The sequence below is a fragment of the Talpa europaea genome (assembly GCF_964194135.1).
Source record: "Talpa europaea genome assembly, chromosome: 8".
Lineage (NCBI taxonomy): Eukaryota > Metazoa > Chordata > Mammalia > Eulipotyphla > Talpidae > Talpa > Talpa europaea.
The window spans coordinates 2,107,716-2,133,540 of NC_140075.1; the positions used below are offsets into that span (position 1 = coordinate 2,107,716).

At 47.3% G+C, this 25,825-nt stretch overlaps 1 protein-coding gene across 1 annotated transcript; it reads right to left on the reverse strand.

The window, feature by feature from the left end:
* Nucleotides 1-5,805: 5,805 nt before the first annotated feature.
* Nucleotides 5,806-25,278, reverse strand: LOC311176143 (olfactory receptor 1468-like; the record flags this gene model as incomplete). Its single annotated transcript, XM_084241458.1, has 4 exons — nucleotides 5,806-5,966; nucleotides 24,663-24,761; nucleotides 24,873-24,897; nucleotides 24,949-25,278. 4 exons carry the CDS (start codon nucleotides 25,276-25,278, stop codon nucleotides 5,806-5,808), a joined length of 615 nt encoding a protein of 204 aa, XP_084097584.1.
* Between the last annotated feature and the right edge of the window lie 547 nt (nucleotides 25,279-25,825).

The following is a 25,825-nucleotide window of genomic DNA, read 5'->3' on the forward strand; positions in this document are numbered from 1 at the left end:
TCCTGGTCCATTTCCTCGTCTCCTCATCTCCCTGCCCCTGACTCCCCACATCTGAGGACCCAGAGACCATGTTTCCTGCAGAGTCTCCTCCTGGGTCACACCCACACATCCCTCCTGCAGGATAGGCTCGTCCACTCCGGGTCCCTCCCGGCCCCTCTGTCCCCCTCAGACTGATGCACGTCTGTGCAGGGAGGAGGCCGCTCTGGAGCTGAGCCGGACAGTCTGTGCATGTGGCTGTCCCTGCTGGTCCCAGGGCCCCGGGTCCCCGGGTGCAGGTTTGTTACTGCCCCCGGCCTGTGCATGAGTGGGACGTCTGTACATGGGGCAGCCCTGCACGATCCCCACCTCCACCCAGTATTGTCCTCTCCCCGCTTGGTGGGGTGATGGAGGGGTGGGCCCTGGGGAGGCAGGATTTTTAGGAGGATATAGTAATATAAAATTATTGCCACACATTGGTGGGAATAATTCCAGAAATTTAATAAAAACAAGAAAATAAATCAGGGTACATGGTGGTGAAAAATGTTGGCATCTGTCGAGTGACCTTAACTACACATTTTAAATGGATAAAATAACTTGACCTATCTCCCCCAGGCCCTGATTAAACACTGTGACTCATTTTACAATTACACTGACAATCCATGGGTGTGGAGTTGGAGAAAAATCCCAAGTTCACGTTCACAAATACACAGATGTCGGCACCACCATTATGTTAGTGCCAGAGCCTTTAAGACGTCAACATATCGCTGACAAGTTACTGAATTTCTATCTGACTCACATCTGTCATCATGTTTAGGAGAAAAGGCATAACATTCTGAATTTAACAATAATTGTAATTTTTAGTTCCCTCTGGAATATCTTCATCACCATCCAATTCTATTAATTGCTGTGATTTTACTCAGCACCAAGAAAACACTGAGTGTGCTGATGCTCATCCCAGGTGTGCGGCAGAAATCGTTGCATCTCCCACAAATCAAAATCTACTAATATGCTCAATGTGTTAAAAGTCAGTATCTTTGACCATCGTAAATTACAAGAAATATGTTTTCTCTCACCAAAGCTCACCCAGGCTGACAGGGCAGCGGGACATGACGACTTGGGCCCCCTCAGCATTAGTTGTCACGATTTACAAAGTGAATAATTTAACTGTGGCGTGTTCTCCAGTCTAAAATGAGGCTTGAATCTGAGAACTCTCAAGTATGAGTGGATTCTCCCCTGCAAGCGGCTGGGGGCAGTTACCTGCAGTCTGGGGGTGAAGTTCCCACTGCCGTGTCAAGTCTGTGTCCTGAGGTTGTCCCCATGGCAGGACAGAGGGTGTCACGGCCTCTCACTCCATGGTCAGGGCTCGTGGGGAGCCTCTGAGCACTCACGGGATGTTCCACCCCATCCTGTGCCGCCTCATGGACAGAGCAGGGCCTCAGGGCTGGGCTATTTGAGCTCTGGTGCTGGTGTCTGCGGGTTGGACACAGTCCAAGATCCATCCATCAAGTGACTTTACCCCAGAGGGACAAGCGCCCTTGTTCAGGTCACTGTCTTAATTAGTGTCGTCTTTTGGCTCATCCCAGTGATCACTAGTGCCCTGAGTGTGCAGAGGTGATTTCCTTAGTTTTTACATCTGTGAGAACAGGAGCTATTACCCCTCAGCCCCATCACCCCCCTGACCACCTTGGGGACCAAGGATACCCTGTCATCGGAGACAGGACTAACCGCGTCCAGAGGGAGCAGGAAAGTCGCTGTCAACCCCATGCACCCTCCTGGGCCTGGCAGATGGGGGGAGACACTGGCAGGGGCGGGAAGGGCAGAGTGGGGGACAGGGCGAGTAGGACAACGAGCAGACACCCCGGACCGGGACGAAACGGGACACAAGTTGGACACCGAAGCAGGAGTTGTTGGCACCACAGCAACTCTCCCTGTCCTGACGCTCCTGCCAGCCCCTCTAGTGCCTGAGAATATGACTTGCTGACTTGCCGTGGATGTCGCCTTCACATGGACAATCCTGCCCGGGTGCATGGGGTGCACACGGCCGGCCTGGAGACCCCTGGGGTCCTGACAGCAAGGACGGCAGGGTGCCGGTGGGTCCGGCTCTGCCTTGGGTGCCAGGGTCTGGGCCAGTAGCCCGTAGGACCCGTGGGCAGCCGTTCAGAGGGAGGACAGGGCTCAGGGGGGCTGAGACACGCAGGGGGCGAGGAGCCTCCTTCAGAAGAGCGGCCAGCAGGAATCTCTCTCTGGCATTGGTGCCAACCGGACAGTGGTCAGCCCAGAGCTGGATGCACCCGGGGTAGCTGTGCCAACCATGAGGCTGGGAGGGGATAGATTCAGAGTGACCAAAGTCTGTTTCCTCCCCTGATGGGAGTGACCCCTTCATGAGCGGTCCCAGCTGGGCTCACGGACGGGAGGACACAGGACAAACCCCAGAACCTCCCCGATGCATGTTCGCCTTTGCCTGAAATGTGGATATTTGTGCCCAAAGGACTCTGTGTGGTGGACGCGCTCCCGAGGACAGTGCAGGGCCAGGGGAGTTATGGAGCGTCCGCTCAGAGCCTGGTGCTGGCCGAGGCTGAGGTGAGGGACATGTGCTGCCCATCCAACTCTGGGGAACCCTGCGTGCGCCTTCTTGTGCTCCCCCATGTCCAACTCCTCGGTCTGTCAGATACCACCTGCCCCGCCCCTTGGGGATTCTGCCTCTGGACATTGGAACCCCAGAGGGCCTGGACCCCTGACACCTTGAGAGATAATACCCCTTCCTCCTGCTCTGCCTGCATGGTAGGGGCAGCTGGGCGTCAGCTCCAGGGGCGCTAGAGTGCTGGGGGGTCTGGGGTGCTGCTCGAGGGGTCGGGGGATCCTGGGTCCTCACTTAAACCCTTCTGGTTGAAACACCTCAGCTAATGAAGAGAATGATCAGTCCTTCCTGCTCACCCTGGCTGAGCAAAGCTTCTCAACCCCAGGAGCACATCCCCACATTTAATGTCTCTGGACACAGACTCGAGTCTGTCCACCGTGTGGACCCCCGTGTCCAGCACACGCTGAGGGAAGGGGACATGGTGGAAAGTGTGGGCTGAGTGTGAGGAGCTGAAGTGTCATCACCGGCAGCTCTCAGAGGTCCCAGGAAGCAGCAGGACAGAGTCTGCCCAGCTTATTAGATGTTAATACTGAATAATGACAAGATCATGCCCTGGACTTCGCTGGCCCCACAGGATGAGCCCATCCCGGGACGGGAACAAACACTTCCATGCGGGGGGTCAGGACGGCCAGCAAGCTCGGAGCAGGGTCTGGAGCCTGAATCCACCTGCCCGCAACTCTGCAGGCACTGGCGGTTCCTCCTTAGAGACTGTCTGTGTAGGCCATGGCCTGTGTCTTGACTGGGGTTTTGCTCCCTGTTGTGGTGGGACACACGTGTGTGGATGGACACTCGCACTTGTCAGGGGTGTGGGGTGCACGTGGCTCCTCCCCGAGCAGGGCCTGTGCTCACAGCGGTTTCTGAGGCCCAGGAGCACTCTAGTGTGTGTGTGGGGGGACTTGTTTATTACCCTTGGTGTTCCCTGTCATTGAATTGTGGAGGCAGGAGGGTGTTCATGTGGGTGTTCCGTGGAGTGTGAGGTAGCACCACACACACAGAGGAGCAGAAATGGAGCCCCAAAACAAGACAGCAAATAGGTGACAAATGGCAATTAATACCATGACCCTACGTCACCCCACTCGGGAAGTCAAATCTTCTCAACAGAGTCTAGAGGCTTTGCTCAAAGCCAAGACAGAAAGTGTGTAAAAGCAGTGACCCGAGAGTGATGGAGGCCCATGGGGGAGACACCTGCCATCCCCACACAGATTTTATTCTGAAATCTCAATGGACATGGTCTTGTGGGTAACATGCATGTTATAAGAGAAATATTGTCTGGACTGAGTCTGTTATGATCCGTCAGGCGTGTTTGGAGACACCGTGTCCTGCTGCAGAGAGGATGCGTGAGGGAGGGGCCGCCCCTCAGCTCATGTTCTCAGGGTGGGTGAGCAGCCAGAAGGACCCGGCGTTGACAGCACAGAAGCTGCTGGAGAATAAAAAATTTACAGATATCGTCGTGCCTTACTTTACATGATGTAGAAAGTGACATAATCCCAGACGAACCAGAAAGTGGGGAAGAAGACCTGGTACAGGACATCAACAGACAACTTTGTGAACCCCTGAAATGGGAAATCCTAAAAATAAACACAAGAGCAACAAGTGTCTTAAAAATTATAAAACTTAATAGACGAAACATACTTATTCAAAAATAACTCATGTTAAAAAAAAAAAAAAAACACTCTCGGGCCTCCCCTTGTGGCACAGTGGTTGAGCGCTGGGCTGCCAAGCTGCCAGCAGCCTCTTCAGCGCTGGTTCGATCCCCAGCCAACGGGAGAGGTTCCCACATGGCCGGACAGGCCTCTACTGCCGCCCGCTGCTCCCCTCAGCAGTGTGCTTCTTCAGTCTGACTGCTCTTTACCCTGTTCTTACTCTGGTGAATCCTCTCACCCTCCCGTGCTTTTGACTGCACCAAGTGCTTGTATAAATAAATAAATAAATATTTAAAAAAATAAACAAAAATAACCACACTCTCGAGGTTATGTAACCAGATCAGACACCGTATAAATGAACATTAAGTAGAGGTTCAATCATAGAATCAGATTATTTCGGAAACTTCCATCCGTCTCCGAAGATCATGTCAAGTGTAATTTCTACTTGACCTTTGCGCTGAAACATGAATTTCTCTCAGAGGAAGTTGCCCCATCAAGAGTAGGGATGGGGGTGGGAACTACCAGCTGTCTCCCTCCCTCCACAGGGAAGGGCCTCAGGGGAGACACAGGTTGTGGGAACCGAGCCCCAGAACTGGGGTCCTGTGACCGTGTGCTCCTGGGGACAGACCCCTTACCACTGCTGGATTTCTTGAAAATGTTTGGGATGTGTGAGTTCTAGAACATGCTTTCACATACCAGCCGTAACATTTAAAGACAGAATACATATCATGTATGTCACATGGATGGGTGTTTTAGAAATGGCTGCATTAGTTTAGGAAATAGAGATTTGAAGACTAGAACAATGTTAAAATTTGTAATTGAAATCTGTAATGAAAAGTCTTATTTTACTTTAACATGCTGACTGGTAATAGTTAGAGGGAAAATCTAAATAACTGAGGAACACATAAATGTAGATTGGGTAATTAGTTAATGAAAACAATGATACCTCAAATACTGGTGTACTGGCCCTTCATCAGTCTCCCCACAGCAGATTTCAAGGCCTGGTTCCTCAGACGGTAGATGATGGGATTAAAGGTGGGGGGCACCATCATATAGAACATAGAAATGACCAGGTCAGACATGGACGGAGTCACTGAGGTCAGCTTCACTTAAGCAAAGCATCCAATAAAGGAAAACAGCTCCACAACCAGCAGGTGGGGAAGGCAGGTGGAGTAGACTTTGGCCTTCCCTTCTGTGGATGGGATCTTCCTGATCCCATCAGGTGGGGAAGGCAGGTGGAGTAGACTTTGGCCTTCCCTTCTGTGGATGGGATCTTCCTGACAGCAGAGAAGATGTGGACATAGGAAATGATGATGAAAATAAAATAGCAGGTGCTCAACACCACACCAAAGAGAATGGGGACAATTTCGCTCATTAAATTTCCAGAGCAGGAAATACCCAATAACAGGGGGATGTCACAGAAGAACTGGTGGACCATTTTGGACCCACAGTAGGACAAGGAGAAGGTTCCAGCTGTGTTCATCACAGCATAGAGACCCCCACCCAGCCAGGACACAGCTGTCAGCTGCACACACCTGTCCCTGCTCATGAGGACCTCATAGTGCAGGGGTAGAAGATGGCAGCAATGCGGTCAAGGCTCATCACCGTGATGAGGCTCATCTCTGTAGTTGCTGACATAGCCATCATGAAGATCTGGAGGACACAGCCCAGGAAGGAGATGCTGGCAATGGACATGAGGACCGTGGCTGAGATAAGGCAGAGGTCCGAGAAGGACAGACTCCTCAGGAAGAAGTGCATGGGGGTGTGGAGGTGCCGGTCCAGGGCGGTAATGAGGACGATGAGCCCCATCCCAGCAGGGCTCACAGGTAGACCAGGGAGAAGAGCAGCGGGTGCAAGAAACCCATGGTCCCCTGGGTGGGGAACCCCAGGAGGACGAATTCTGTCACAGCCGTGAGATTGGTCAACCCTGGAGACGTCATCTGTATAAAAAATAAAGAGGAAGAAATTATTTCATATCCTCCAATATTGAACACAAAATGGGTTATCAGCATAAAACAATCTCACAATATATTTATGCTTTATCATTATCTGAGCAAATTCATATTTTATCTCATGTGAATGCACTCTTGAAGTATTGGCCAATCACGTGTCTATAAATTTCTGAAGAAATGAAATTTTAAACGACCTTGATAAAACCTGAATATCAGGTCTCTCAGTGAACTGAATTGACAGACCACCAGTGCCCAGTCATTCCCAGGCCTGAGACTCCCCCTCCTGCCCAGGCCCAGCGTCTCCACCCAGCACACCTCCCAGAGGTTGTCCAGGTCACGGCCCCAGAAGACATGTGACAATGCACAGTCCCTCCCCACCCTGGAGAGCATGTCCTTGCTCCTCAGCACAGTCCTAGTCTGGGGAGGCCCCACAGGGACGGGTGTGCAGGGAGATGGGGTGTGTGGGTCCCCATTTTCCTGCTCCCCAAGATCCGACACTGTCTTGGAACTGAATGATCTGAACTCTGCATACCCGTGCAGCGTGTCCTGATGCCTTCTCTGTCAGATCCTAGCCCCTGTGGCTTCACTGTTGCCTCCTGGTCCATCCCCTCGTCTCCTCATCTCGCTGCCCCTGATATCCCACATCTGAGTGAGTTTATGGTAAATGCCAGCGGTGCCCACACCAGAGCTTCCAGTCATGTGTGTGGGTCTTGTCCACATAAGGTTGTGACTACTCAGATTCCAACTTGAACCAAAGGCCTTATTTATTCTGTGAAGGCCTCTAAGTACAGGGGCCTCTGTCCTACCATCATCCCTGATCCCACCTGTGACCAAGAGGGTCAGTGACATGAAAGGAGAAGCCGCCTTAGAGACTGGAATTGCTGCCCGAGTGAGAGAACTTCTGCTGACCACTAAGATGAAACACAACCATTGTCTCTCTCGGCCCGGAGCACAGAATGGAGAACAGCAGGCAGTGGCTGAAACACAGTGACCTCCATCATACAGAGAATATCAAAGTGCAACTAAGTTCAAAAGAGGAAAAATCAATGCTAATAAGACTATATGAGTAGCAGAATATATGAAGTCACCATAAATATATTTTAAAAAAGAGCATATATTTTTAAATTTTAAAATGGAATTATATGAACTTAGAAAAACATAAAGGCCAGTATTATGTGAAATTTTAAAATATGTCTCCCATAATGGAATCATGAATTCATCTTCTTTTTCACATTTTGGTGAGTTTCCCCTTCATCAGTCTTCCCACAGCCGACTTCATGGCTTGGTTCCTCAGACTGTATATGACAGGATTAAAGGTGGGGGGCACCACCGTGTAGAGCATAGAAATGACCAGATCAAACATGGATAGGGTCCCTGAGGTCAGCTTCAGATAAGCAAAGCATCCAGTAGAGAGAAACAGCACCACAACCAGCAGGTGGGGAAGGCAGGTAGAGTAGACTTTGGCCTTCCCTTCTGAGGATGGTATCTTCCTGACAGCAGAGAAAATGTGGATATAGGAAATGATGATGAAAATAAAATAGCAGATACTCAACACCACACTAATGAGCATGGGGTCAAGTTCACTCATTAAATTTCTTGAGCAGGAAATAGCCATTAGTTGGGGGATGTCACAGAAGAACTGGTGGACCACATTGACCCACAGAAGGATAAGGAGAATGTTCCAGCCACTTCATTCCCCCAGTTTAAATCTCCTTCAAATTATTTGTCTTTAGTCTACACTAAATGATAGTGTTATTTATGATATGTGAATCTGATGAGTTTTCTCATTTGACCTACTCCCCATGGATTCACAAACACTCTGAGATCCCATAATAATGTGGCCAAAAGAACATTGTCCTCAAATTCCCAGAAATTCTAGGTAATTAATTATATGGGGATAAACACACAAGGAAAGTGTGGTGTGATGTTGTGGGTGTCCTTTTCAACTATCTCTGGAAATAGTAGAATATTGTGTAGTCCACTAGCAATTATTTGTGTGTCATCCACAGAAGGCCAGGTAAAGGCCAATTATTATTATTTTTTTTACCATTATAGCTTCCTAAGTTTCTTTATTGTACCGTGAAAAACCCTACTCACTGTATCTTAGTAAATTTTTAGTAATTATACTGCACATGAAAGTAACAGCTTTCATAGGCACTGTCTTATTTATGGTGTCCACTGTGCACTAAGTGTGTTTAGGGTAAATGCCGGAGACATCCACACCAGAGCTTCCAGGAGGGTCTCTACCCCGTCATGTGTGAACCTTGTCCACAGAAGGTCGTGACCACTCAGTTTCCAACTTGGAACCTAAGGTCTTATTTATGCTCGAAATTTCCCACTCAGCATGTAAAGGGGCCTCTTCCCTCCCCATGGCCCTGGTCCCACACTTGACCGAGAGGGTCAGTGACATAAAACGGGTGCATCTTAGAGACTGGGGAGGCTGCCCAGTGACAGTGCTTCTGACAACTGAGGTGAAACCCAACCATCGCCTCTCTCATGCGGGAGCAGAGAAATGGAAAACAGCAGAGAGATGCTGAAGTTCAGTGACCTTCATTATACAGAGAATGTCAAAGTGCAACTAAGTGTTAAAAAATAGAACAATCAATGGTAATAGAGTGAATGAGCAGCAGAATATATGAAGTCATTGTAAATATATTTTAAAAATCAGCATATCTTTGTAAATTGATCAATGGAATTATATGAAATTATAAGAATATAAAGGGGACAATGATGTGAAAATTTAAAATAAGGGTCTTGTATTTGATTCATGAACTCATCTTCACTGTTACATTTGGGACAGTCTCCCCTTCATCAGTCTCCCCAAAGCTGACTTCATAGCTTGGTTCCTCAGACTGTATATGAAGGGATTAAAGGTGGGGGGCACCACCGTGTAGAACATAGAAATGACCAGGTCAGACATGGACGGGCTCCCTGAGATTGACTTCAGATAAGCAAAGAATCCAGTGGAGAGAAACAGGACCACAACCAGCAGGTGGGGAAAGCAGGTGGAGTAAACTTTGGCCTTCCCTTCTGTGGATGGGATCTTCCTGACAGCAGAGAAGATGTGGACATAGGAAATTACGATGAAAATGAAACAAGAGGAATCCATCACCGCAATAATGAGAATGGGGACAAGTTCATTGATTAAATTTCCTGAGCAGGAAATAGCCAATTAGTTGGAGAATGTCACAGAAGAACTGGAGGACCATGCTGGACCCACAGTAGGACAAGGAGAAGGTTCCGCCTATGTGCATCTCTTCATAGAGACCCCCCACCCAGCCAGGACACAGCTGTAAGCTGCACACACCTGTCCCTGCTCATGATGACGTCATAGTGCAGGGGTGGCAGATGGCAGCATAGCCGTCAAGGCTCATCACCGCAAGCAGGATCAGCTCTGCACCTGCTGACAAAACCAACATAAAAACCTGTACCACACAGGCAGGGAAAAAATGTAGCTGCTGTGCCTCATTTAGTTGGCAATGGACTTGGGGACCATGGCTGAGATGAGGCAGAGGTCCGTGAAGGACAGACGCCTCAGGAAGAAGTACATGGGGGTGTGGAGGTGCCGGTCCAGGGTGATGATGAGTATGGTGAGCCCGTTCCCCAGCAGGGCGCACAGGTAGACCAGGGAGAAGAGCAGTGGGTGCAGGAAGCCCACAGTCCCCTGGGTGGGGAACCCCAGGAGGATGAATTCTGTCACGGCTGTGAGATTCAACCCCCCTGAAGACATCATCTGTATAAAAAAATAAAGAGGAAGAAAACATTTCATATCCTCCAATATTGAATGCAAAATGTGTTATCAACATAAAACAATCTTGCAATATTTATGTTTTATCATTATCTGAGCAAATTCATATTTTATCTCATGTGAATGCGCTATTGATGTATTGTCCAAACATGTGTCTATAAATTTGTGAAGAAATGAAAACATAAATGACTTTGATAAAACCTGAATATCAGGTCTCTCAGTGCACTAAATTGAGAGACCACCCTTGCCCAGTCATTCCCAAGCCCATGGCTCCTCATCTTGCCCAGGCCCCAGCGTCTCCGCCCAACATACCTCCCAGAGGTTGTCCAGGGCACAGCCCCAGAGGACACATGAACATGCCCAGCCCCTCCCCACCCTGGAGAGCCTGTCCCTGCTCCTCCAGCACAGCCCTGGTCTGGGGAGGCCCCACAGGGACGGATGTGCAGGGAGATTGGGTGTGGGGGTCCCTGTTTTCCTGCTCTCCAGGACCCAACACTGTCCTGGAACTGAATGATCTGAGTTTGGCGTCCCCGTGCGGCATGTCCTGACACCTCCTCTGTCAGATTCCTGCCCCTGCAGTCTCCCTGTTGCCTCCTGGTCTGTCCCCTCGTCTCCTCATCTCCCTGCCCCTGACTTCCCACATCTGAGGACCCAGAGACCACGTTTCTCGCAGTCTCCTCCTGGGTCACACCCACACGTCCCTCCTGCAGGATGGGCTCGTCCACCCCCTGGGGCCTTCTGGCCCCTCTGTCCCCTTCAGACTCATGCACATATGTGCAGGGAGGATCCGCTCCAGGGCTATGCTGGACGGTCTGTGTGTGTGGCTGTCCCTGCCAGTCCCAGGGCCCCGGGTCCCCCGGAGTGCGGGTTTGTTCCTCCCCCCAGGCCCGTGCGTGAGTGGGGACATCTGACACGGGGCAGCCCTGCCCGCTCTTCTTCCCCCCAATCTCATCACCCCCTCCCCCATGGGATGATGGATGGTAGGCCCTGTGGAGGCAGGATTTTTGGGAGATTGTGGTGATATATAATTATTGTATGAGACTATAGGAACAATTTTTGCTATTGTAATGGAAACAAGAATACAAATTCAGAACTTGCTGTTTTGTGCCCTCTGCCAATACCTTTTCAGTGACTTAAAATTACATTTATATTGATAATATTATATTTTATAAAGCTGTTTGCTGTGTGGAGTCACGTAAAATGTTCACATTCATAATGGACTGATTTCTACATGTGACTATCACTTTAGTGTGAAGGAAAAAAGATCATTATTTATCGCCTCAAAAGTTTATGAATTTCTGACTCCCGATTGTGTCATATTCTGGGGATGAACATGTGAAGCTTTCCCTTTTAAACTGCTAGTGTGAATTTTAACTTCCTCATAAGATTCTTCCTCACTGCTCCTAAATAGCTCTTGTACGTGTGATATTCAACATGCGATGCACTTTCATCTCAGTGTTGTCAGTGCCGACATACATGGCTATGAGCCATAATTGTCAGATAGACCATAATTAAAATATTATATGACAAGAAACATTAAAAACCATAAGCTGAGCCTTCCTGGTGGCGCAGCGGTTGAGCACTGGGTTACCAAGCTGCCCCCGGCCTCTGCAGTGCAGGTTCGATCCCTGGCTGCTCCCTGGCCACTGGAGGAGTGTTCCACATAGCGCACAGACCTCTCCAGCCACCCGCTGCTCCCCTCAGCAGTGTCCTTCGGTCCTTCTGCCTGCTCTGCTCCCTGCTCTGGCTCTGGTGTATTCTCTCACCCTCCCACGCTTCTGAATGTACCCAGTGCTTGTATGAATAAATAAATAAATCTAATAAATAAATAAATAAAAAGGTATTCTTTAAAAAAATAAAAACCATAAGCTGCAGAACTTTTTATAATGGAAGACATGTTAAAAAAATAAAATAAAATTTCCCCTCTTTGAAACTCATCCCAGAATATACGGCACTGTGACATTGAACTGTGTAGTTTTAAAAGTTCTGTTTCATTTATAAGATGAAGATTTCAACTGCTGCTCCTCTGAAATACAGAATGCATTGGGAAGTGATACCGGGTTGTAAAACACGTTACCTCAAAAGAGAACAAATCAGATTCCCTCTGGTAGGACAAGAATAAAATCCGCTACTCCCAGGGAAAGGCTGAGGATGGAGACGCAGCTCAGTGGGACACACATGACACTCAGCAGAGAACATGGATGACCCGGGAGCGCCCCCGCCTGACCCAACCCGCGCGTCCAGGCTGGCGGCGCCCGCAGCCCAGCAGCGGCTCCCAGGAAGCTCGACCTCCAGAGCAGGGAGGAGATGCGAACCCCGGACGGCCGGGGCGTCCTCTGCTGCCCCCGGCGCTGCCCCCGGCGCTGCCTCTGCTGTCCAATCCGGGTTCAGCTCCCGACCCGTGGTGGGCAGGGCGCTCCGTGTCCTCGCCCAGCCCTGACATGTCCGCGCCCTCCGCGGGAGCCTCGCCTGGGGCCCCCGGTGTCCTCGTTCCAGAGGACTTCTTGGCGGCGCCGGGTAATGAGCCTCCCGGGTCAGCAGCGCCATCGGGGGTCCTTGGGGACCCCGCGAGCAGGACCCGCCCCCTCAGCCCCATCAGTGACCCGTAACCGCCGCGGGGCCGGGTGTGGCCCCCCAGAGCCACAGACGAACCCCGTCCACAGGGGGCTGGAAAGTCCCCGCCACCCCCTTGTGTCCTCCTGGGGTCCTGGGGCAGGAGGAGGGAACAAACAGGAGGAGGGAGCGCGGGAGGATCAGGGAGAGACAGGAGGGCAGCAGACCCGGAGGGCAGTGGGACGGAGCCAGCACTGGCCGGGGATGTTCCTGTCCCTGCAGAACCCCGTTTCCCCCCGGGGAGTCTAGCTGTTCCAGGGTGTGTCTCCCCTTGGCCAGGCGGCCTGCGTGCACCCCCGGGTGGCCACCGCGGGGCTCCCCCGGGCTGGTGTCGCATCGGGGTCTCGGGCATCTGGACGGAGCTTCTTTGTGGCCCCGCAGGGGGCGCGCCCAGGAGCTGTCCGGACTCCGGAGACACTTGCTGGCCAGGTGGGGACAGGCCCTGGGTGGGGTCGTGGCCCTGCGTGGTCGTCGAGGGACAGAGGACGTAAGAGAGGACATTGTCGGGGTGGCTCCTGAACCCCAGTGAGCCCTGAGCAGCAGTGACCCTTGCAGCCCCAATCTGTGATCCCCAGTGATACCTGCACTCCAATGACCCATGGATTCAGGTGACCCATGGACACCTGTGGCCCCAGACAGCCAAATCAGGCCCTTCACTCCCTTCCCCCAACCTCCCTCCCATGGGATCCTCACCAAGGTCCCCTTGCCAGGACGAGGCGACAGGACCAAGGCGGGTCAACAGCAGAACCAGGCACAGTGCTCTGAGCACAGAGCCTTCACCCCTGCCCTACCCCATCACCCCCTTCTCCAGACTTGTCCTCCGGGATGCCCCTGGGGGGCGCCACAGTGACACAGTTGAGGGTGGCCCCACGACCAGCAAACTGGTGGGAGTTTTTTTTTCCACATCCTCGCCAACATTTGTTGTTGCTAGTTTTCTTAATATGTGCCATTCTCACTGGTGTGAGATGGCGTCTCATGGTAGTTCTGATTTGCATTTCCCTGATTACAAGTGATGTTGAACATTGTTTCATATGCCTGTTGGCCATTTGCATTTCCTCTTCAGAGAAGTTTCTTTTTAGCTCTTCTGCCCATTTTTTGACTGGATTATTGTCTTTGTTTTTGTTGAGTCTCTTCAGCTCTTTGTAGATTTTTGTGATCAGTCCTTTATCATTAGTGTTGTGTGCAAAAATGTTCTCCCAGTCAGTGGGGTTTCTCTTTTTTGGTTACTGTCTCTTTTGCTGTGCAGAAGCTCTTTAATTTGATGTAGTCCCAGCTGTTTATCTTTGCCTTCACTATCACTGCTTTGGGTGATGTGTCTGTAAAGATGTCTTTGAGGTGCATGTCATGTAGTGTTTCGCCTGTATTTCTTTCTATGTATTTTATGGTTTCAGGTCTTATGTCTAGTTCTTTAATCCATTTTGAGTTGGTTTTTGTGCATGGTGTGAGGTAGTAGTCAAGCTTCATTCTTTTGCATGTAGTGACCCAGTTTTCCCAGCAACATTTATTGAACAAACTTTCTTTGCTCCAGTGCATATTCTTTGCTCCTTTCTCAAAGATTAGTTGACCATACATCTGGGTTTTCTATTTGATTCCATTGATCTGTGTGTCTGTGCTGGTTCCAATACCATGCAGTTTTGATGATTATGGCTTTTTAGTATAGTTTGAAATATGGGCGAGTGATGCCTCCATTCCCCTCTTTATTTTATTTTATAAGGAGAGCTTTTTTCTCTTTTTTTTTCAGGAGAGCTTTGGCTATTCAGGGTTTTTGGTGGTGCAATATGAATTTCATCAGTATTTGTTCTATTTCTTTGAAGAATGACATTGAAATTTTTATTGGAATAGCACTGAATCTGTAAATTGCTTTTGGGAGGATGGCTATTTTGATAATGGTAATTCTTCCAATCCATGAACAGGGGGTGCTTTTCCATTTCTTTGTGTCTTATTTTATTTCTTTTGACAGTGTTTTATAGTTTTATTTGTATAGGTTCTTTGCCTCTTTTGTTAGGTTTATTCCCAGGTATTTGATTTATTTTTGTTTCAATAATAAAAGTGATGGTTTTCTTGATTTCTTCTTCAGATTTAATGTTTGTGTATAGGAAGGCTACTGATTTTTGCGTGTTGATTTTGTATTCTGCTACTTTACTAAACTGATTGATTAGTTTAATTTGTTTTTCTGTGGAGTTTTTGGGGTTCTCTGTGTATATTATCATATCATCTGCAAATAGTGATAGTTTGACTTCTTCTTTTCCTATTTGGATTCCTTGTATGTCTTTTTCCTGTCCTATTGCTTTGGCTAGGACTTCCAGTATTATGTTGAAAAGCAGTGGTGAGAGTGGACATCCTTGTCTTGTTCCAGATCTTAATGGAAATGCTTTCAGCTTTTCACCATTGAAAAGGCGAGGATGATTCTGGCTATGGGCTTGTCATATATGGCCTTTATGATGTTGAGGTATGTTCCTTGCATCCCGAGAATTTCAAGGGCCTTAATCATAAATGGGTGTTGTACTTTGTCAAAAGGTTTCTCAGCATCTATTGATATTATTATATGGTTTTTATGTTTCTTTTTGCTGATGTGTTGGAATACATTGATTGATTTTCAGATGTTGAACCATCCTTGTGTCCCCAGAATAAATGCTACTTGGCCATGGTGAATTATCTTATGGATGCACTGTTGGATTGCGATAGCTAAGATTTTATTAAGGATTTTTGAATCAGTGTTCATTAGATAGATTGTTCTATAGTTTTCTTTTTTGTGTTGTCCTTGTTTGGTTTTGGTATTAGTGTAATGTTGCCTTCATAGAACATGTTTGGTAGTATCCCTACCTACAAGCTCCTGTTGGCTTGTAGGTACATCTCTCTAGTCACATGGCTGCCTTCTCACTGTGATTTCATATCATCATCCCTCTGTGTGCATCTGTCTTTGTGTTCAGATTTTTTTTAATAAGACATCTGGATTAAGTCCACCTAATACCTTATTTTAGCTTGAGAATCTCTATAAAGATCATATTTCCCAATAAGTTCATATTCTGAGGTACTGGGGATTAGGACTCCAACATATCTTTTCACATTTGATACACATTTTATTTTATTTTTTATTTTTTATTTTTTTTAAATTTAAATTTTATTTTTATATTCCCCATAAAATTGCAACCCACTTATTTTGACCCCAATCCCTCCTTTCCCCGCCCCCCAACCCTCATAGAGTGTCTCCGGTTCATAGTTGTTGGTTGCTTTTGGTTTTTACTTGACCTACTAAACATAGAGCTTCCATATGATCCAGCAATTCCACTCTAGGTGTTTACCCAAAGGACACACAGAAACATCAATTCCAAAGATCACCTGCACCCCTATGTTTATGGCAGCACTGTTTACAATAGTTAAGCTATGGTAACAACACAGATGCCCAAAAATACATGACTGGATCAAAACCATGTGGTGCATATACACAATGGAATATTACTCAGCATTCAAAAAAGATAAACCCATGCAATTTGCAGCAACATGGATGGAGCTGGAAGGGATCATGCTCAGCGAAATAAACCAGAAAGAAAAAGAAAAAATACCGGATGGTCTCACTCTTAGCAGAAATCTAGAAAACTTAAATAAGAGTCCAGGAAAAACAATAACTATAAGAAAGTAAATACCTTCTCAATTTTTGAAAGAATTTACAAGGATAGGCACTAATTTGTTCTGAATGTTTGGTAGAATTCATTTGTAAATCCATCTGCTCCTGGGCTTTTGTTTTTGGGGAGGGTTTAAATTACCATTTCAATCTCACTGCTTGAAATCAGATTATTTAGGTGTTCTATTTCTTCTTTAGCTACTTTTGGGTGACTGCAGAGTTGTAGGAATTTGTCCATCTATTCTAGATTGTTGAGTTTGTTTGCATATAACTGTTCATATTAGTTTCTGATTATTCTTTTGATTTCTGCTGTGTCTGTTGGGATTTCTCCTTTTGCATTTGTGATCCTATTTATTTGTGCTTTCTCCCATTTTTCCTTTGTGAGCCTGGCTAGGGGTTTGTCTATTTTATTTATTTTTTTAAGAACCAACTTTTGGTTTCATTGATCTTTTGTTCTGTTTTTTTTTTCTTTCATTTCTATTTCATTTATTTCTGCTTTGATTTTTAGTATTTCCTTTCTTCTACTGGTTTTAGGGTTTTTGTTTTTCTTTTTCTAGTTCTTTGAGATGTGTGATTATGTTGTTTCTTTGAGTTATTTTTGTTTGTTTATGTGAGACTGTATTGCTGTATATTTTCCACTTATTACTGTTTTTGCTGTATCCCTCACATTTAGGAAATCCGTGTCTTCCCTGTCATTCAACTCAAATCATTTTTTTTTAATTTCTTCTTTGATCTCATCATTAGTCCAGTGGTCTTCCAGTAGTGTGGGTTTCAATTTCCATGAAGTAGAATTGTTCCTTGCCTTCTTTTTATGGTTTACTTCTAGTTTGATTCCTTAATGGTCAGAGAAGATGGTTGGTATGATTTCAAACTTGGAGTATCGGTTGATGTTTGTCTTGTGTCCCAGTATGTGATCCATCCTGGAGAATGATCTGTGTGCACCTGAGAAAAATGCGTACTCAGATTTTTTTGGATTTAGTGTTCTATAGGTGTCTGTTAAGCACATGAGCCTTAGATCCTTACATAGAGTTTTAGTGTCCTTACTTATTTTTTTTTGTCTTGTTGATCAATCCATTGTTGATAGTGCTGTGTTGAAGTCTCCTACTAAAAACATGTTTTCTCTGAGTTTGGTTTTCAGAGATGATAATAGTTGTCTGATATAATTTGGTGCCCCTTCATTTGGTGAGTATATGTTAATGAGTGTTATTTCTTCTTGAAGTATTGTCCACTTGATCATGGTGTAGTGACCGTCTGGGTGTTTTTTTTTTTTTTACCTTTGTCTTATAGTGGAGTCATGACTCATCTTCTCTACATTTGGGTGAGTCTCCCCTTCATCAGTCTCCCCACAGCCGACTACATGGCTTGATTCCTCATGCTGTATATGACGGGATTAAAGGTGGGGGGCATCACCGTGTAGAACATAGAAATGACCAAGTCAGATGTGGATGGAGTCCCTGAAGTCGGCTTCAGATAAACAAAGCATGCAGTGGAGAGAAACAGCACCACAACCAGCAGGTGGGGAAGGCAGGTGGAGTAAACTTTGGCCTTCCCTTCTGTGGATGGGATCTTCCTGACAACAGAGAAGATGTGGACATAGGAAATGATGATGAAAATAAAGCAACCCACATCCAATGTCACAAAAGAGAATGGGGACAAGTTCATTCATTAAATTACCAGAGCAGGAAATAGCCGATAACTGGGGGACGTCACAGAAGTACTTGTGGACCACATTGGACCCGCAGAAGATCAAGGAGAAGGTTCCAGCTGTGAACATCACAGCATAGAGACCCCCACCCAGCCAGGACACAGCTGTCAGCTGCACACACCTGTCCCTGCTCATGATGATGTCATAGTGCGGGGGGTGGCAGATGGCAGCATAGCTGTCAAGGCTCATCACTGTGAGCAGGGTCAGCTCTGAACCTCCTGACAAATCCACTATAAAGACCTGGAGGACACAGCCCAGGAAGGAGATGGAGATGCTATGCCTCAGAGAGTTGGCAATGGACTTGGGGACTGTGGCTGAGATGAGGTAGAGTTCCAAGAAGGACAGATTCCTCAGGAAGAAGTTCATGGGTGTGTGGAAGTGCCGTTCCAGGGTGGTGATGAGAACGATGAGCCGGTTCCCCAGCAGGGCACACAGGTAGACCAGGGAGAAGAGCAGCAGTTGCAGGAAGCCCATGGTCCCCTGGGTGGGAACCCCAGGAGGACGAATCTATCATGGCAGTGAGATTGGTCACCCCTGGAGCCGTCATCTGTATTGGGAAAGAAGGAAAGAGAATGTCAAACTTCCAACGTGGAGCATGTTGTTATCATAATAGAGTAATGATTCAATATGTTTAATACATAATTCCTCCTTCTAGCTCCTAATGAGTCAAAAATATTCATCTGCATAAACTTTATTATTCAGCCCATTTATTTCCACTTCATGTGAATGTGCATTTTAACTTTTTCTCCAGAAGACGTGAAAATGGAAAATTTCCATTATCCCCTACAAATCTTGCATAAATTAAAATCTCATATCTCTCAACAAACCCACCTGACAACCCTCCCTACTGCTCCAGTCCCTCTGCTCTTTCCTCCTGCAAGGCCCCAGCGTCTCCACCCAGCACACCTCCCAGAGGTTGTACAGGGCACAGCCCCAGAGGACACGTGACTGTGCCCAGCCCCTCCCCACCCTGGAGAGCATATCCCTGCTCCTCCAACACAGCCCTGGTCTGGGGAGGGTCCAGAGGGATGGGTGTGTAGGGAGATGGGGTGTGTGGGTCCCTGTTTTCCTGCTCCCCAGGACCCAAAACTGTCTTGGAACTGAATGATCTGCGCTCGGTGTCCCCGTGCGGCATGTCCTGATGCCTCCTCTGTCAGATTCCTGCCCCTGTGGACTCACTGCTGCCTCCTGGTCCTTCCCCTCGTCTCCTCTTCTCCCTGCCCCTGACTCCCCACATCTGTGGACCCAGAGACCACGTTTCCCGCAGAGTCTCCTCCTGGGTCACAACCACATGTCCCTACTGCAGGAGGGGCTTGTCCACCCCTGGTCCCTCCCGGCCCCTCTGTCCCTCTCAGACTCATGCATGTCTGTTCAGGGAAGAGGCCACTCCAGTGCTGAGCCAGACGGTCTGTGCGTGTGGCTGTCCCTGCCGGTCCCAGGGCCCCGTGTCCCCCGGCTGTGGTTTGTTCCTCCCCCAGGCCCATGCATGAGTGGGGACGTCTGGACACGGGGCAGCCCTGCCCGCTCTCCTCCCCCTCCCCAATTTCACTCTCTCCCCCATCCATTGGTTGGCGGAGGGACAGGCCCTGGGGAGGCAGGATTTTTAAGGTCACATAGTAATGTAAAACAATTGCAACACGTTGGTAGAAATCTTCCTAATAATTTAATTTAAACAAGGAAATAAATCAGGATATGAGGTGATACAAGATGTCGACATCTTACGAGTGATATGAAACATGCATTTATTGATGACAGAAACTCTGATATTTTCTCTTCCTGTGCAGTATCAGTCATGACACCTGGGTGGTGGAGTTGGGGAAAATACCCAATTTCATGTACGTAAAGAGACCTGAGTCCACACTCAGGTCTTCTCTTTAGTGCAGAGCCATGAAATAATCAAGATTTTGCTGTAAAATTTGCAGAATTTATATTTGACTCTTAGGTCTGTCATAATATGTAGGCAAATGGCATAACATTCTGATTTTTATCAATAAGGTTTATATTAAATTTCCCCCAGAATTTCATCATCACGAAGTATTTCCATTAGCTGTTGTCTTTTATACAGTGCCCAAAACAACTCAGAGTGCTGAATGTGCAAATGCCAATTATGAAGCATTAAATGTCATGTACAATAAATCTTCTAACTTATAAAGGTATGACAAGTCAATCTTTTGAACACTTTAAAATCAAGGAGAGAATATTTCCTCTGGTTGAGACTCATCCAGCATAATAAGGCAGTGGGGCACTGAGAAACTTGTGCACCTTCAGAATTTATTAGTTTTCATGATTTATAAAATGAGTATTTTAATTACCTTGCTTTCTCACATCTAAAATGAAGCTTGCATTCTAAAAACATTCAAGTCTGAATGATTTCCATTCTGAAAGCTGCCTAAGAACCTAATACTTGCAAATTGGGGAGGAAAGTTCCAGCTGCTGTGTCCATCTGTGTCCTTAGGTTGTGCCGTGGTGCGGACAGAGGGTGTCCTGGCCATTCACTCCATGGTCGGGGCTCATGGGGAGCCTCTGAGCACTCACAGGATTTTCCACCACTTCCTGCGCCACCTCATGGACAGAGCAGGGCCTCAGGGCTGGGCTATTTGAGCTCTGGAGCTGGTGTCTGCGTGTTGGACACTTTCCAGATTCCAGCCCTCAGGGACCTTCCTCCAGAGGGAAAGTTTGTGTTTACCTGACTGTGCTAATTGGAGTGTCCTGCAGTGCATCTCAGTGAGTAATTATCACACTCGGTGTGTAGATGTGATTTCTTTGTCTGGCTCATGCCTCTATGGACGTGAATAGACAAATCCTCATGTCCAGCTTCCATTCCCCACTTGTCAGGTCTACCGTGGTGGGCACCATCAGTCATAACAGTGCCCTGAGTCCCTGTCTAGACAGCTGGACAGTCGCCCTGTCAACCACCATGTGCCCTTCACGGAGAGGCCCTGGGGATGGGCGTGAGGGGGATGCGGGAAGGCCTGAGGGGGAGGGAGGGGACACGGAGAGAGGCAGGAGGGAGCCCAGGGAGGAGGAGTCGGGTGGAAAGACAATGGATGTCCAGCAGAAGTGAGTGACCACGGGGGTCACCAGCCCTTTGGGAAGAGAAACTTCATCTCTGAAATTGTGTATCCTGCAGTTCTTTTACACCCCAGCCCCTGTCCCTGCACTTACATTAGAATTGTCCTTTTGTTGGGATAATTTGCTTCTAACCTTTAGGAAATAGTATTTTAGGGTTTCTGCTCATGGTGTCATATCCTTAGGTTTGCTGCATGACGATGGTGACATCACACATGGAAACAGGCATTTATCTGCTTGAGTTTACTCTTCTGTAGGGGGTGGGCAGGACCTGCTTCACTCTGCTGTGTGTGTGTCTGTCTGCTTCTCCCAGCACCATCTCCCCACTTTCCTCCTCCAGTGCCTGCTCTGGCTCCTCAGTCATAAAGTCACTGTCCATCCTGACGAGGGTGGTTTCCTGGCCCTTGTTATATTCCAGGGGTCTGTTTTTGTCCCAGTACCATGCTGCTTTCAGTATTAGAGCTTTATCGTATAGACTGGAGTCTTGAGTGAGCTGACTCCATTATACCGTTTTTGTCAGTGTTGTTTTGAGTGTTTGGGGTTTTTACATTTCAGTAATATATATATATATATATATATATATATATATATATATATATATATATATCTTTGGATAATGCCACTGAAGTCCTTATTGGGATTGCATTGAATCTCTAAACTGCTTTGGGTCAGATGGGCATTTGGTAATATTGATTCTTCAAAGCCAAGGGCAGGGAATTTCTGTCCATTTTTCTGTACTTTCTATTTCTTTTGATGCCCGAGCCCGCGGACTGGTCAACGAGGTTCTCGAGGGGAGAGCAGCGACCTGAATTACAGGGGTACACCATGGAGGGAGACACACACTCTCTTGGTTCAGCTATCGCAGGTCTCTTTTACTTTTGGTTTTGGCTGGGCTTTATAGCTGGGGACCGGAAGTGGAAGAAGCAGGCCAACAGTGCCTAGCCAATGATTAAACACATAACCTTATTTGGTGCACCGGAGGCCGTCATGCGCACTGGGCCGGAAGGAGCACAGCCAATCACGGAAGGGGGAAGTATCCTGATGCCACGAGGTAAGGCGCCAACATTTTGACAATGCCCTACCCTTTTCTTGTATCTTCACCTCCTTTCTTATGTCTGCTCCATGGTACATAGTGTTGTGATTATAAGTGGATTGTTTTCTTAACTTCTTGTTTGGTTCAATTTTTGCATATAAGAAGGCGATTGATTTTTATGTTGATTTTTTAAGCTTCCAACCACACTGAAGTGGCTTATTGTTTTATTTTTCCAGTGGAATCTCTTGTTTTCTTAGTGTATATTATGTTGTCTGCAACAGTTATAATTGTGCTTAAATATGTAAATTCATACAACCGAGAGATAGTTAATGCTTTATTATTTTAAATTTTTAATTATGTTACACAAAACTGACAAATTGGAGGCAATGAATAGTCTCAGGATATGTTCATATTAGTCGGGTTCTTCTTCTTCATTAAATTCTTGCATTGAATTCTCATTATACTCCATAACCTTCTTCTCTTGATAGCCCATAACTTTCTTTTTTTTTAAGATTTATTTATTTATTTATACAAGCACTGGGTACATTCAGAAACGCGGGAGGGTGAGAGAATTCACCACAGCCATAGCGGGGAGCAGAGCAGGCAGAAGGACCGAAGTACACTGCTGAGGGGAGCAGCAGTCGGCAGGAGAGGTCTGCGTGCCATGCAGGACCCTCGCCGGTGGCCGGGGAACAGCTGGGGATCGAACCGGCACTGCAGAGGCTGCGGGCATCTTCACAACCCAGTGCTTAACTGCTGCGCCACCAGGGAGGCCCATCCCATAACTTTTATTGACAGTAAACTATGAGAGTATCAAGAATTACTATCAAGAAAGTCATTTATCATCAGAAAGAATTACAATGCCAATAATTTAAAAGAACAGCAGCACATTGCTAATCCAAATGTTCAAAGATGGTATGTTGCCAGTTGTAACTGTTCCTGGCTGCCTCCAAACTGACATTGTGCCCACATGGGCCTCAACTGGGCTGAAGGCAAGGTCAGCCTGATTAGCACCCTAGGAAGGTGAATGTCTTAGAATGAGTTAAATGCCTGGTATCCAATGGGAGCTACATTTTACCATAAAATATTCTGGTGTGTAATTTTCAAACATTGGATGTCACAGATGGGACAGCAAAGGTGGATGCAGTCAGCAGAGAGGAGCTGAGACCAGACAGCAAGTGACAATCATGGGGGCACTTCACTTCCCCAATTTAAATCTCCTTCAAATTCTTTGTCTTTACATCTACACTAAATGATAGTGTTATTTACGATATGTGAGGCTGATGAGTTTTCTCGTTTGACCTACTCCCCATGGAATCACAAACACTCTGAGATCCCATAATAATGTGGCCAAAAGGACATTGTCCTCAAATTCCCAGAAATTCTAGGTAATTAAATATATGGGGATAAACACACGAGGAAATTGAGGCACGATGTTGTGGGTGTCCTTCCTCAACTCTCTCTTCAAATACTAGAACATGGTTCAGTCCACTAGCTATTATTTTGTTTTTACCATTATAGCTTCCTAAGTTACTTTATTGTTTCTTGAAAAACTCTACCCAATGTACCTTAGTAAATTTTTAGTTGTTATACTGCACATGAAAGTAACAGCTTTCACAGCCATTGTCTTATTTCTGGTGTCCACCATGCACTGAGTGAGTTTATGGTAAATGCCAGTGGCACCCACACCAGAGCTTCCAGGGGGGTCTCTACCCAGTCATGTGTGTGGGACTTTGTCCACATAAGGTCGTGACTACTCAGATTCCAACTTGTACCAAAGGCCTTATTTATGCTGTAAAGGTCTCTAAGTACAGGGGCCTCTGTCCTATGCATGGCCCCTGATCCCACCCGTGACCATGAGTTCATTGACATGAAAGGAGAAGCCGCCTCAGAGACTGGAGATGCTGCCCAGTGAGAGAACTTCTGCTGACCACTGAGATGAAACCCAACCATCGTCTCTCTCGGCCCGGAGCACAGAATGGAGAACAGCAGGAAGTGGCTGAAGCTCAGTGACCTCCATCAAACAACGAATATCAAAGTGCAACTAAGTTCAAAAGAGGAAAAATCAAGGCTAGTAAGACTATATGAGCGGCAGAATATATGAAGTCATCGTAAATGTATTTGAGAAAAGAGCATATATTTTTAAATTTTACAATGGAATTATTTGAACTTAGAAAAACATTAAGGCCACCATTATGTGAAATTTTAAAATAAGTGTCTCATAATGGAGTCATGAAGTCATCTTCTCTATTATATTTTGGTGAGTCTTCCCTTCCCCTTCATCAGTCTCCCCACAGCCGACTTCATGGCTTGGTTCTTCAGACTGTATATGAGAGGATTAAAGGTGGGAGGTATTATTATGTAGAACATAGAAATAACCAGGTCAGACGTGGACGGGGTCCCTGAGTTCGGCTTTAGATAAGCAAAGAATCCAGTGGAGACAAACAGCACCACAACCAGCAGGCGGGGAAGGCAGGTGGAGTAGGCCTTGGCCTTCCCTACTGTGGATGGGATCTTCCTGACAGCAGAGAAGATGTGGACATAGGAAATGATGAGAAAAATAAAACAAGAGGAATCTGTCACCGCACTAATGAGAATGGGGACAAGTTCATTTATTAAATTTCCTGAGCAGGAAATAGCCATTAGTTGGAGGATGTCACAGAAGAACTGGTGGATCACGTTGGACCCACAGTAGGACAAGGAGAAGGTTCCAGCCGTAATCATCACAGCCAATAGACAGCCACCCAGCCAGGACACAGCTGTCAGCTACATACACCTGTCCCTGCTCATGAGGACGTCATAGTGCAGGGGGTGGCAGATGGCAGCATAGTGGTCAAGGCTCATCACTGTGAGCAGGGTCAGCTCTGAACCTCCTGACAAATCCAGCATAAAGACCTGGAAGACACAGCCTAGTAAGGAGATGGAGCTGCTGTGCCTCAGAGAGTTGGCAATGGACTTGGGGACCGTGGCTGAGATGAGGCAGAGGTCCATGAAGGACAGACTCCTCAGGAAGAAGTACATGGGGGTGTGGAGGTGCCGGTCCAGGGTGGTGATGAGGATGATGAGCCCGTTCCCATCAGGGCGCACAGGTAGACCATGGAGAAGAGCAGCAGGTACAGGATGCCCATGGTCCCCTTGGTGGGGAACCCCAGGAGGACAAATTCTGTCACGGCCATGAGATTGGTCGCCCCTGGATCCATCATCTGTATAAATAAAAAAGAGGAAAAAAGCATTGTCATATCTTCCAATATGGGACACAAAATGGGTTATCAACATATACAAACATTCAATCTATTCATATTTTATCTCATGTGATTGTGCTGTTGATCTATTGTCCAAACATATATCCATAAATTCATGAAGAAATGAAAATTTTAAATGACCATGATAAAACCTGAATATCAGGTCTGTCAGTGAAATGAATTGTCAGACCAGCAGTGCCCAGTCATTCCCAGGCCCGTGGGTCCCCCTCCTGCCCAAGCCCTAGCGTCTCTGTCCAGCACACCTCGCAGAGTTTGTCCAGGGCACAGCCCCAGAGGACTCATGACCATGCCCAGCCCCTTCCCACCCTGGAGAGCCTGTCCATGCTCTTCCATCACAGCCCTGGTCTGGGAAGGCCCCACAGGGACGGGTGTGCAGGGAGATGGGGTGTGTGGGTCCCCATTTCCCTGCTCCCCAGAACCCGACACTGTCCTGGAACTGAATGATCAGGGCTCGGTGTCCCCGTGTGGCATGTTCTGAAGCCTCCTCTGTCAGATTCCTGCCCATGTGGCCTCACTGCTGCCTCCTGGTCCGTCCCCTCTTCTCCTCATGTCCCTGCCCC